Below are 14,208 nucleotides of genomic sequence, written 5' to 3'. Positions count from 1 at the left end.
CTCTCGGCTGTCATTGATATAATTTGTATTTAAACTAGCGGTCGAAATTGTCTGTTGCTCAATGGCTAGTTCATTTCCAAGAGTATCCGAGCTTGCTGCTGGTGCTCGGCGTTTGTATGGGCAGGTGTTCGGGGAAGAGGCTCCTCAGATTGCGGTGTGTGCTCCTGGAAGAGTCAACCTGATAGGGGAGCACACTGACTACAACCAGGGATTTGTACTTCCAATGGTAACATTATTCACATGGTGGCAAAGGGCGTATCAATGGGATTTGGGTGAAGTGAAACATTATTGTTATTCATACAAATGTAATTTTAAAATCTGGCGTTTTAAAATGTGTTTTTCATGCCTTAACTCTGGGCCTCTTTTTTAAAGGTCCCATATTCTGCTCATTTCAGCTCTATATTTTTTATTCTGGAACTCCACTAGAGCAGCTTTGCATGGTTCACAGTTCAAAAAGTCCTTATGTATCTTGTCCTGGCCCTTTCTGCAGCCCCTCAGTTCCCCCTCTGATTGAAACAAGCCGTTTTAGACAAACTGAACAACCTCCAAAAACCTGAAGAGTAGTCCTGAGCAGAGCGCTCCAATAACTTAGACAGACTGAGCGGGTGGATGAGCGTCCCTGTACTTGGTGGGTGGTGCTGTGATTGGATCAGATGACCTGCTGGGGGCGTGGCTGAGTGCTGTGACATCACAACCTTACGGAAGTCCCGACGGCTCGTTTAAAGGCACAGTGTCTGAATACGGGCTGTGTGCATTTCTCTGTGGACTGAGCGTTTTGATCCTTTCACAGTATTTATACAGCACCTAGAGCTGCTTTAGAATCAAACAAGACATGGAAACCTCACTTTCTACAATATGGGACCTATTAAGGAAGTTCAGCATGCATGCAGTGCACCCAGCAACAATGCACCTTTTTATCACTGACCACTGACCTAACAACAGTGTTGTAGTTCAAAACATCAAGATTTCATATGCTATTTGGTGGGTCATTTGCTTGTCAAATTTAACAGAAGAGCAGAACTTTGGCAAGATATTTCCTCTCTGACAAAGAGGAAAAGATAACCACCCAGCTGCATGTGTTTGTGTGTGTTTGGTGAGTCAGGCGCTGCCCCTGGTGACTGTGGTGGTAGGGAGTCAAACCTCTGGCCAGGATGTCACTGTGGTAACAGCAACTGAGGATGCTGATGAGCCTCTGAGGGTAGACTTCAGCCTGCCCAATGATGGATCACCTCTGCCTCCAGGGTTACCCAGCTGGGCAAATTATGTGAAGGGTGTTATACAGCATTACAGGGGTAAACAAATGAGCAATACCTGTACACAGTAATAAAAACATTACCTGGGATTTATTGGAATGTAGTTGTCAATCTAGTCCTGGGTCCACAGGATATTCATTTAATTTGTTCTTTCTGTGTCTGGTATGCTTTAGCTCCTCCTGTCTCAGGTTTTAGGGCGGTGATAGCCAGCAGTGTCCCCCTGGGAGGAGGTCTGTCCAGCTCTGCCTCTCTGGAGGTGGCTTTCTACACATTCCTGCAGCAACTCAAGCCAGGTAGGAATCTGATTACAGAGATTATGGTCAGACCAGTGTGATATTCAGTAAGTGCAGTCAGGAAGGAATTTTCATTATATATAAGATAAAGGATGTCCAGTGGTTTCCAAAGAAAGGCTAATATTATAGCTGCACATCTTGTGCTGAAAATGCAATAAAGCCCTTTTATTTCTACAACCTTAGGTATATGAGCCTGGATTTTTTTTGTATTAAAGAGGTCCTATTATGCTCATTTGCAGCTCTCTATCTTTATTCTGGGACACCTCTAGAGTAACTTTGCATGATTCACAGATCAAATAAGTCCTTCTTCATCTTATTGTGGCCCTTCATGCAGCCCCTCAGTTCACCCTCTATCTCCCTAAAAGCCCCCTTTCTTCTAATTGGCCGGCTCCCTGCAGCCCACAAGGGGCAGGGAGACGCCCCTGAGCCCTGAGCACAGCGCACCGCTTCATACCGAGCCGCTATGGTCGACCTCATGACAGCAACAGTAACTTAGCTTGGAAAATAATATGGGGACTGAATATGATGAACTTCCTGTTTATCAGACCACAAATGAGACAAGAAGTAGGTTGGAAAAACGATAGATTCTGCTGGCGACTGGGCCTCAATTATTACAAAACTTTACTGTACAAAAACACACAACTTTATTTACTGATTTTGGTGAAACTCATTTTATGGAGAAAATGTTTTCTGGTTTTCCCTCTGATGTCCTGCGGCTGCTCTGCCTCAACTCTCGGTGATAAGAAAGTAACTGCTAACGGCTGCTAACTGTAGCTGCCGTCAGCTCAGTTAGCTCTGAGCACCAGGGGAGTGTTGGTGTTTATACCACCAGCCCTAACCCTTTGGACCTCCGGGAGGAGGAGGTTTCCAGTCCCGGGCTCCGAGAGTCAGATGGTTAGAGTCAGCTAACTAAGAGCATAGATATATATATATATATATATATATATATGGCTAAGAGGACTGCTAGATGCACAGCTAACTAGGGAACGGCAGCTACAGTTTGCAGTAGTTAACGATGACTTTAGCAACAAGTAAAGCCATCTGTCCATCAAGGAACGACCTCCTACCTACCTACTTTCCTTCACAACAGAAAAAGCTCTTTCTTTGAGACACTGAACAACCTGAGTAGCAGTAAAGAGCAGTCCTGAGCAGAGCAGCCCATAACTTTTTTTCCTTTTTTCTTTTTATTCGTGGGCGTGCTGTCACTGCTGTGCCCTGAGCAGATGACCATCCATGAGGCTTATTATGTAATACATCTCACGGAAGTAAGACACGAAAAGTGAAGGGAGCGTTCTGAGCGGTCTGAAGACTGAGCTTTTGGCTCACAGGGATTACTTTTACATACGTTTTCCTCATTATTTGGCATCTTTGGTAACGTTTAATAGGAATATCCAACATTGTAACACTATGTATATGACAGAAAATAAGGAAAAGAATAATAGGTCCTCTTTAACTCTACATGTTTCTTCTTTCAGATGACGGAGACAAGGTGCTTAAAGCAGTAGCCTGTCAGCAGGCAGAACACACTCATGCTGGTGTACCCTGTGGCATTATGGATCAGTTTGTGTCTGTTCTTGGCAAGGAGGGGCATGCTTTGCTCATTGACTGCAGGTAGTGTAAACATCCAGTGAGAGTAGATTAATCCAAGAGTCTTTGGTAACATCTAGATGACTGGTTCGTCCCTATTCTTTTAGAGTTGACATGTTTTGGCACAGGAAATTCTACATATTTAGATCCACTATTATTGATCATGTACTTCTTTGTGGTTTGACTCAGGTCCCTGGAGGCCACCCCTGTCCCTCTGACAGATCCAGGCCTAGTCATTCTCATCACCAACTCCAACGTGAAGCACTCTCTGACTGGCAGTGAGTACCCCATGAGACGCAGACAGTGTGAGGAGGCTGCCGCCATCCTGGGAAAGGACAGTCTCAGAGATGCTACCATGAAGGACCTGGAGGGTGTGAAGTTTATTTTTTTTATTATCCTGTGATCCGTTCTGTCCCACTCTTCCTATTTCACAGTCCACCTGTAATTACCTCTTGTCACATCTTCTTGAGAAAAATAAAATAAATGCAATTTAATTTTAGGGGCTTTAACAGAAGACCCTCTCTGTCATTTCAGAGGCAAGGGGCAGATTGGATGATGTGACCTATCGAAGAGCTCGTCATGTGATTGAGGAGATAGAAAGAACTGTCCAAGCCGCTGAAGCCCTGAAGAGAGGAGCCTACAAAGAGTTTGGCAAGCTCATGGTGGAGAGCCACAACTCCCTGAGGTACATTCAAAGCAGCTGTATCGTGGATCTGTTCAACCTCAAGCCACTGTTGAACACAGAATGTAGGAGGTGTGTGTTTAACTGGATGTCCCTGTGTCAGAGACTTGTATGAGGTGAGCTGCAGAGAGCTGGATGAGCTGGTGTCTGCAGCCATGGAGGTGGAGGGGGTGTTTGGAAGCCGGATGACAGGTGGAGGATTCGGCGGATGCACTGTGACCTTGCTGCAGGCCCATGCCATTGATAGGACTATACTCCACATACAGGTTAAAACACACACATTCATACACACATACACTATATACTGTAGAGATCATTTGTACTATATGTAAATGATCGGCATTATCAACAATAAATAAAGTGTTGGTAGATAGAAACAAATATGCTGTCAACCAGGGTTTTTCCTGGCTCAGAATGGGCCTTTGCGGGGTGACTACACACAACAGTAGAGCATGATCGGTCCGTGTACAGTATGAGTCTGTGTTCCCTTATTTGACTGAAATTTATGATCATTTGACAAACAGAAATATATATTATACTTGAATAAATGAAAAGATTAGGCATGTAGGAATCACTAAAGCACTTATCTTCCATTTACTTTATTTAGAATATAGCCAATGGTTGGCTATTCTAATAAACATTAACCTTTCTCCCTTATCTTCCCCTCGCCTTATCTTTTGAAAGTAGGCTGCAATTGTGCCTGCTCTCTTCATTAAAAAAATACTGAAATGTATTCAAATAGAGACTTCAAACTTTAAAAAAAAAGGTCTGTATTCTAGCACTTGATTTTTCGTCATTAAAAGATGTATACATGAATACTTATACTCAAATTAATACATAGAAAATGCTGCCACCTACTTTTCCGCTATCTTCCATGGAGATGCCACAGGCATCAGAGGAAGAGCCCAGGGAGCTGGATACTACAGCCTGGACGGTAAAACCACCAGGAGAGTCCGGTATTGAGCAATATAATTTACACGTATTCAGTTGAGAAATTTTTCCAGGGCTTATTCAGCATAGATTAGCACACACGCTAGTAATGGGGAAACTAGTTAGCTATAAAAAAATACGTCTTGAGAATGACAAGTATTGGTTTTCACAAAGTTTGCTGCTTCAGTGTTTTTAGATCTTTTTGTTAGATGTTACTATGGTATACTGAAGTATAATTACAAGCATTTCAATCAATCAACTTCTGGGCCAAATCCTGACTGATGGCAGCCCATTCTTGCATAATCAATGCTTGGAGTTTGTCAGAATTTGTGGGTTTTTGTTTGTCCACCTGCCTCTTGAGGATTGACCAGAAGTTCTCAATGGGATTAAGGTCTGGGGAGTTTCCTGGCCATAGACCCAAAATTTCGATGTTTTGTTCCCCGAGCCACTTAGTTATCACTTTTGCCTTATGGCAAGGTGCTCAATCATGCGGGAAAAGGCATTAATCATCACTAAACTGTTCTTGGATGGTTGGGAGAAGTTGCTCTCGGAGGATGTTTTGGTACCATTCTTTATTCATGGCAAAATTGTGAGTGAGCCCACTCCCTTGGCTGAGAAGCAACCCCACACATGAATGGTCTCAGGATGCTTTACTGTTGGCGTGACACAGGACTGATGGTAGCGCTCACCTTTTCTTCTCTGGACGAGCTTTTTTCCGGATGCCCCGAACAATGGGTATCGGTCTGTCCCTGATGTTTTTCCTGGAGAGAAGTGGCTTCTTTGCTGCCCTTCTTGACACCAGGCCATCCTCCAGAAGTCTTCGCCTCTCTGTGCGTGCAGATGCACTCACACCTGCCTGCTGCCATTCCTGAGCAAGCTCTGCACTGGTGGTGCCCCGATCCTGCAGCTGGATCAACTTTAGGAGACCGTCCTGGCACTCGCTGTACTGTCTTGGGCGCCCTGAAGCCTTCTTCACAACAATTGAACCTCTCTCCTTGAAGTTCTTGATGATCCGATAAATGGTTGATTTAGGTGCAATCTTACTAGTAGCAATATCCTTGCCTGTGAAGCCCTTTTTGTGCAAAGCAATGATCACTGCACGTGTTTCCTTGCAGGTAACCATGGTTAACAGAGGAAGAACAATGATTTCAAGCACCACCCTCCTTTTAAAGCTTCCAGTCTGTTATTCTATCTCAGTCAGCATGACAGAGGGATCTCCAGCCTCGTCCTTGTCAATACTCTCACCTGTGTTAACGAGAGAATCACTGCCATGATGTCAGCCGGTCCTTTTGTGGAAGGGCTGAAATGCAGTGGAAATGTTTTTTGTGGGATTAAGTTCATTTTCATGGCAAAGAGGGACTTTGCAATTAATTTCAATTCATCTGATCACTCTTCATAACATTCTGGAGTATATGCAAATTTCCATCATAAAAACTGAGGCAGCAGACTTTGTGAAAATTAATATTTGTGTCATTCTCAAAACTTTTGGCCATGGCTGTACATTCACAGCAAGTGATAATGTTACATTAGCTAACCTGTTTATAAATGTCAGCGTGCTGCCTGCATTTTTCATAGTTTGTCACGGCTATTTGGTTGCTGTTTCTTGTCTAATTCTCAGTGGTAATGAGAGAATTTAGTCCTTCCAAGAACATCAGGTAACATTACTGACCGAGACAGATGTTTCTGAATGTAAGATGCTTCTTAATAACGACTGTGTGATAGGTCAAGAGGCTAAGAAAACTTCTGAACAGGAGATGTTTTGGGGAGGCGGATTCTGCAGATACATGCAGGTCTTTTAATAAGACTTTGTCCATTCTTCTGTCTTGCACATTTTTGTTTAGTTTTTATTTGTTGACAAAAAAAAGGGGAATATATTTCTTTATAGTTCTCATTTTCAAATGGAACTCTTTATTTCATTTCATAATACAAATATTTTTCGTCATAGCTTCTGTTGTTGAAATGAACAGTGGTTCAGACTGTGAAAGCACATGATCTCCAAGAGTCTTAGATCTTCTCTCTCTAAGCCATCTCAGATGTTTTTTCCTCTTGTGACCCAAAATATTACACCTGACAGCCACCGGATGTTTTAGGTTTCTAATTTTGGAGTTTTTGTGGGGGGGGTTTCTCTCTCTACTGCTTTCAGTTGAAAATATACGTAATATAAATTAATTTAGAAGATCATGTTTGTTGTGGTAATAATAGTAGTGTTGGACTTCTTAAATATTCAGCTTTATCATTCTCTTCCTGCAACATGATACAGCAGATGCAACAAAGTCAGTTGTGCTTTTGTTTAGTTGGGGAAATGTAACTTTCTGTTTTCATGATTCTGTTTTCTAGAAAATCTCTGCATTCCGAAGGGTATTTGAAATGAAGAGTGTCAGAAGGCATTGTTCATTTGTTCACAGGGGATAGAAGGCACTTTTCAGTGTTCTGGCTGTCACTTTAAGGGGGGCATTTTAGACAAATTGCCAAGTCTCCCCGTGTCTTGCTCAGACAGCTCGTGTGTGTGTGTGTGTGTGTGTGTGTGTGTGTGTGTGTGTGTGTGTGTCTGTGTGTGTGTGTCTGTGTGTGTGTGTGTGTGTGTCTGTGTGTGTGTGTCTGTGTGTGTGTGTCTGTGTGTGTGTGTGTGTGTGTCTGTGTGTGTGAGAGAGAGAGAGAGATCAGGGGGTATGAGCTGAGAATAAAAGTGAGCTTCGTGGAGATGGAGCCAGAAGTGTCCAGTTATTAGCATGCTGGTGTGGTCGCTGTGGCCCTGCTGCCTTTCTGCTTTAACACAGCCACAGTGTAGGCCTGCTGTTGGCTGACACCATTGAGAATCCTACTGGAGATACATCAACAAAGATGTAAATTTAACCGGAGATGACACGTTTGCTTTGAGGCAACAGTGACAAAGAAAAGAGCAGCAGATTTTTACAGGTTTGAAACAGACTTGGCAGATGTCCTTGCATCTTTCCTAACTCGGTCGTGTCCTGACTACTGCTGTGGCTTGCTAACTGCCCAAGGAAACAAAAAGTCTTTCTTGGAAACAAAAGAAACACTTGAAACTTCCACGTCCCTCAGTCCTCAGCATTCCTGACCAGAGCAGAAGGATCCTTGTCCTCCCAACAACAGCGTAAGAGAAGGTTTCACAGGATCATAAAAACCACTGCAGCGCCTCCAAGATGCTGAACCTCAACTCACCGGATGACAACAGTAACAGGAACTCTCTCCAGGATCCGATGTCACTGAATGTCGGTGGAGAAATTTACACCACAACCCTGGACACTCTGACGCGCTGCCGTGACTCGATGCTGGGTGCTATGTTCACCGGACAAATCCCTGTCCTTAGAGATAACCGAGGAAATGTTTTCATAGACCGTGATGGTAAAGTGTTCAGGTACATTCTGAATTACCTGCGCTCCAGTTCCCTGGATCTGCCGGATGGCTTTTCAGAGCTGGCGCTGCTGCGGAGAGAGGCTGATTTCTTCCAGATATGCCCACTGCTGGAGGAGATTCGCCGCTACGAGGCATCAGTGCCTCTCAGCCTTAGAGGAGGGCCGCTAGCAGCCATGGTTATGATTAATGTTGATTCCAAGGTACGTGTTTTAAAGTTAGTCTCTGGGCCTGATGCAAGAATAAATTTGTTCGAGTGATTTAAGCGAACAAGCAAGTAAAAATGGGGCCAGATCTCTCTGCCTCTGTATGTACATGGCAGAGGGAAAAGGGCACTTATTTGACTCGTAATGAATTCTAATGGCTTGATTTGGATGAATTTGGAGTTTAAATTTGATAGTGTAATCAAGTAAAATAAAATATATAACGACATAAAACGTCATGCTGAGGTTTTTTAGATTTGATGCCCTGCATCAACACTGCAACTTAAAGGCTACATTATATGACAGCTGCCTCAGGATCTTTAGGCAGGTCTCTGTCAAGGACAAGGACTGACTTACAGATGGTAGGCTGCTGGCCATTGGGCGACTATTTCAGTCGGCATTCTCCTCCCCTTCCGCTCTCTGTGCGTTACTGTTTTCAAAGTCCTCGTCGCTACGTGAAACAAATACATCCGAGCTAGCAGCCTACACAATGGCAAGTTTTGACAAGTATTTGGATCGTCTGTGGTTTTAATGAGCCCAGTGAGCTCCTATAGAGTGAAAGTATAGGTAGGCTTCACCTCTAGGACACAGATGATCAAGTTATGTTTGTCTGTCTTAACGGTAAACGTAAAATCACATTTTCTATTTTATGTGGCATTTTCTGTAGCGGGGATTTAACCATTTTAATGCCAGGGCTCGCCTCCCCACGTGCAAATGTTCCACCAAAACAAGTCAGACACTGTTTTGTAAGGGCACCGTCACTACATCCTGATGACTGTGATTGGTTTAAAGAAAAATAAACAAGCCAGAGCGTTTTTTTCCCCCTATCCCAGAACGCCGATGGGTTGAGCCAAAGTGTTTTTGTTTGTTTGTTTGTTTGTTTGTTTTTCCGGTCATCTAATACGACTACTGATGCTGCTAAAGCTTACCCTGGTTTCACCTGGTGATTTGTGACAGTACGTCTTAAAGCTCTGCAGTGTGAAATTCTTCTTCTTACTCTTTGGTCAAGACTTTTGTGAATGTTGCCCACAACAAGTTTGTCTAGTTAAAAGAGTTTGGTAAATGTGACTTCTCAACCTCAAAGAAAGAAGAATGAGGGATTTAGGATAAGAATAAGAGAATGTTCTTGTATGAGGTCCATTATTTGAGATTTGATTAAGATTAGATATTGACAAGGCAGTCCATCTTTGACACAATTGTTATGATGCAGTTTTTGACAATGAAGGTAAACTTAATAAGTTGTCTGTAGAAAGTATAATTAGTGTTCCCAGACTTTTTCCTGGCAAATTTCAGATTAGAAGCAATACACCTCTGTAGGATTAGGCGATATGATCATGTATATAAAGAGGTTTATCAGGTTATTTTATCTACAAAGGTGCTTTCAGACAGCAAGCAGTTAGCCGTTGTCATCTGTATATTCAGTGGACGGCAACAGGGTGCAACCCCACCGCTGTCGTGACCTGTAACATCTTATCCGACTAACAACCTACAGTAGGGAACTATGCTTTCTGCAGAGTTTTCCTCTCTGTGGTTGCCATGTCACATAGCGAGCCAGCAGTAAATAAACGTGATGTTCACAGGGTATACTGCTTTGTTATGTCACATATCTTGCATCAAGTGCGAAGGTTCTGCAAGCTGTGGCGGTTTTAACAAAAGTTTTAATAAAGCCTTGTTTATGCTCGCGCGAGACAATATGACGCAGGCCTCCGTAGATGTTGCGTGAGCTACGACATTGCGCTATCCGTTTCAGTATTTTCAGAAACAAAAGAACAAGTGTTACTAGAAAATTGGCATAAACCAATATGCATATCTGCACTAGAGCTTGTTGTTGCTGAGTAAGAATGTATCTGTTTTTATCTATTAAATGTCATGGCAGTCTCTCTCCATGAGCTCAGCATCATGTGGCTGTCCCTGTGGTCTCTAATGGAAGGGTTGTAGAGGTGCTTGAAATGATGTCCATGTTGAAATGAAACGCTCAGGGCATGTCACTCGTGTGTCCTAGTTACTCATTAGTTATTCAGGTCAGCAAAAGTGGCATGCGCCAAATTAAAATGGAGGGGACACTACGCCTAACCCACAATAACCAACTCTGTTTCAGTGGGGTTGTGGAGCTATCGCATTGGAAATGCAGAATTGAGGCAGCGGGAGCAACTGCTCTCTTTCTGAAAGTACTTTAATGTGTTTCTAAATTAAATATCCAAAAGATTTTGTATCTCAAGAAAGGTTTATTCATATAGCTCATAAGAAGTGATTAGACCCTTTTGTACTTGTCATTGTGGACAGTCAGTTAGAGATCTGGAGGCTCTGAACTAAGCTAAATGGACAGAGCACTGACTCGTGAAATTGAGTCTGATTTGGTCTGGTGTCGTGAGACTAGGGAGAAGTAGGGAGAAAGGTTAAGACATTTTGGAAAATACGCCTTTCCCCCTTTTTGCCGAGAGTTAGATGAAAATATTGATGCCACTCTCTTGTCTGTACACTAAATATGAAGCTACCACAAGCATGCTAATATGCGAAACAGCTAGCCTGGTTCTGTTGAAACATAACAACATCCACCTTCTAGGACCTCTGAACCATTGTTTAATCTACACAAAAACCAAAGTGTAAAAATTACATATCGTGTTTTGCGGGAGGGTTATGTGCTGGGCTATTTCTTGGTTCAGCACATAATCCCTCTGTAAAACAGCAATCTGACATTTGTACTGATAGGGGAAATAACATGTTAATTTGTGAGCTTTTAACATGTTTCAAGTGTGTTATGGTGTTGGTGGGCAGATTTTGTTACCTTTCCCTGTGTGTCCACTTTTTGTGCTTAGTGAAGTTAGCTGGCTGCTGACTGTAGTTTGATATTTAGGGTACAGACATGAGAGTGGTATCAATCTTCTTGTCTAACTCTCAGTAAGAAAGTCAATAAGCACATTTCATTTACCTGAATTGAAATTTTGATTGGATTCAGCAGAAAAATACACAACAATATTTTAAGGTCTATCAGCCTGGGTGTCAATGGAAAATTCTAAAACAATAGAAAATTCTGGCCTTCACACTCACCTTTTGAGCTGCTGTTTACTGCATATACAGTGAATGAGCAGAGGGTGTATGTGTGCATCAGTTTGCTCATCCAGAGACATGGAAAGACCGGTTCTTTGTTTGTGTACACTCTGGAGAATGTGTAGTCAGCATATTCTGCCTTCTCATTCCAGGTCCGCGTTCTCCACTTTAACTTGCGTCATGGGCCTGAAAATTATGAGCTTCGCACATGCTCTGTGCGAGCCTTCACAGTTGACCTCTTTTGTACCTGGAGAGCCTTCCTGGCTCTGCTTTGTGAGCGCTTCTCCTACAGAACATCCCAGGGCCTCAGGAGCCCCCATCCATGCAACCCGAGGCAGAACAGGCTGAAACTGGAGTGGGTGCCGAGGCCTAATGAACTCCCGCAGGACCAGTACGACAAGCAGCACTACCAGGGGCTAACTGTTTCCAACCCTGAGCTCACGCAGTCAGACGACTTCGTGACAATGCACTGTAGCCAAAGTGAAATCACAGACATACAGGGGTTTGTGGAGGAGCTGCTGAAGGTGTCTCTGGCTGAAGGCTTCAAGATTGATCTGGTGACTCCTGACCCAGCGGAAATTCTTAACTGCACCTCACTCCGGCTTGTCAAGTCCTGAGCTTAAGGCGAAGAAATGTAACTAAAACTGTGCTGTGGATGGTTCTCTTTAGTCACAACTGAAACAATTATCCTTAGGACTTCAATTGTTGAATTAAATCTGTTATGATGTAGGGTTAATTTTGTAATAGGATACAGATTATGACTAGGTCTGTTCTCCTCATTGTGTATATAAAATAGTAATATAAAATAATAAGCTGTGTTAAATAAAATATAATTTTTTACAAATGCTGACATGTTATATCGGGTAGCTATGCTGTAACGCCTTTTACACATACAAAATTAGCCTTAGACCTAAAACATAGAACACATGTCAAAGTAACATTTTGTTTAGTTCCTATTTTACTGACATAGTTTTGATTTTTTTAAAGTTTTTTTTGCTATGTGTTCGATAGTGCATAGTTGGCATGAATGGAAAGATGAAAAGTTAGTTGGTCTTGGCCAATGATTTTTTTTCTTCTCTTTTTGCCACCTACTAGAAGAAATCTACATGTTCACAGTACCTCATGATTAATTCAACTGACTGGTTTTCCTTTTGGGAGGGCTATATTCGCCTGCCCTTTATGTCATTTGAAAGACTAACAGGGGGGTTCAGATGAGTTATGGACCGAGTGTGTAATTTTAGTCTGGAGGAAGCAGTAGTAAAGGAAGTTTGAGGAGGAAAAGATGTGTCTCGGCTGAAGAGGAAAGGTGTTTGCGAAAACAAACCCAGTGGTTCTTTCGTCTTGCTTCCTTCCTAGGACTGTGAGAGATGTGACGAGCATGAATATCTCTGCAGTCCTTCTGGGTGGACGGTCTGGTTTTATAATGGTTATTCACATCATGCTCACATACGACTATAATGCTTAGCTCTCAAGATTTAGGGATTTATTTAAGATTCATTATTGGTTACCATGGTTTAATGTACTCGTGTGTGTGTGTGTGTGTGTGTGTGTGTGTGTGTGTGTGTGTGTGTGTGTGTGTGTGTGTGTGTGTGTGTGTGTGTGTGTGTGTGTGTGTGTGTGTGTGTGTGTGTGTTGTATGTTGTATGTTTTCTTTTCTTTTCTTATAGGAGCGATACAGTGGAACCCCGACTTTGTATGTCACAACTCCTTCAGAGGGAGCTCGGGCTCTCAGTCTGTCCTGACCTTTGTCAACACGTCTCCTGTTATATGACCACAACAGCTTAATTTCACTTTATTAGCTTTACTTTTTTACTTTCACTATTAAAATGAAATGCTGTTCTGCAGACCTGATTGAAAAGCACCTGTTAATATGGGAAAGTGCCTTCACAGTAAAACATTGTTTTCTTTTTGTCTCATATACACAGTGCTTTATCATCTAGAAAACTTGTAGCAACTGGGTATATTTATGACTTACATGTACTGTACAGATACAGGCAAAATTTCTTATTTCCACTTAACTTTTATGGAATAAATCATGTTTAGAAAATGTGTAAAAGAAAATGGAATCAATATTTTTGTAAAATTAACATGTCAGGTCTCTGGTAGTTGAACACGCAGATAATTATCACCGCTGCAGCTCTAAGGAGCTCTTTATCCTCTTCTAGCGTTGTTGCTATTGTTTTGGTTTTACAGCAAATTTTAGTGTTAGGGTTCAGGCTTTTATCAACCTTGTTTCTAGAAGCAATAGGTAGCTTAAAAAGAAAAAGAAAAAGCTCTGATGGACTCACTGCACACTACTTGATCAGCACCAAACAGCAGTCTGACTGTGTTCTTCTGACAATAGTGGCCAAAAATGCTAATGCTTTAACCCTTTAACACCGAGTGTGTCGTAGGAGACACGTTTGCGCAAGCGCACTTTGCATTACCACAATTACGTCACGGTTTGCGCTATCGGTAAAAGGTCAAATCAGGCAGATTAAGTGAAAACACCTGGAGAAGCCATGGGTATGTAGGGGCTTTAAAATATTTGCTGAAGTTTATGTTAGTGAAGCTGTTGTGTGTTGTTGTCTGATAAATAAAGTTGTAACTGTTCTACATTCGGGCTTTTCTTTTAGAGGTACTGGATGTCTTAATTTCAGTTTACTGGTTATCTTAGTCTGCCCTGTTCAAAATGAAATAATCAAAATATACTGTTTGTTGGATTTGTGAGAATAAACAAGATTTCAAATCATACTTTTCTTTTGGGATTTTGATTTCAATAAAATGAATAAACAAAACGTCCTGTCTTGTTTAAATGTTCTGCCGTAAGGAATTCAAAGTTTTCATGTATTTGTACACAT

The 14,208-nt window shown here is 42.2% G+C and overlaps 2 protein-coding genes across 2 annotated transcripts; both read left to right on the top strand.

Annotated features, from left to right (window-relative positions):
- Positions 1-14,082, top strand: galk1 (galactokinase 1). The gene is made up of 8 exons (XM_070927189.1): positions 1-226; positions 1,103-1,292; positions 1,427-1,546; positions 3,022-3,157; positions 3,323-3,506; positions 3,670-3,818; positions 3,919-4,081; positions 13,036-14,082. Exons 1-8 carry the CDS (start codon positions 62-64, stop codon positions 13,108-13,110), a joined length of 1,182 nt encoding a protein of 393 aa, XP_070783290.1. The 5' UTR covers positions 1-61; the 3' UTR covers positions 13,111-14,082.
- On the top strand, positions 7,907-12,096 carry LOC139303865 (BTB/POZ domain-containing protein KCTD21-like). The gene is made up of 2 exons (XM_070927713.1): positions 7,907-8,320; positions 11,521-12,096. The coding sequence occupies exons 1-2, from the start codon at positions 7,907-7,909 to the stop codon at positions 11,983-11,985; spliced, it is 879 nt and encodes a 292-aa protein (XP_070783814.1). The 3' UTR covers positions 11,986-12,096.
- Positions 14,083-14,208: the final 126 nt, after the last annotated feature.

This window comes from Enoplosus armatus, chromosome 20 (assembly GCF_043641665.1).
Source record: "Enoplosus armatus isolate fEnoArm2 chromosome 20, fEnoArm2.hap1, whole genome shotgun sequence".
Classification (NCBI taxonomy): domain Eukaryota; kingdom Metazoa; phylum Chordata; class Actinopteri; order Centrarchiformes; family Enoplosidae; genus Enoplosus; species Enoplosus armatus.
This window is presented reverse-complemented; position numbering and strand designations above follow the sequence as displayed.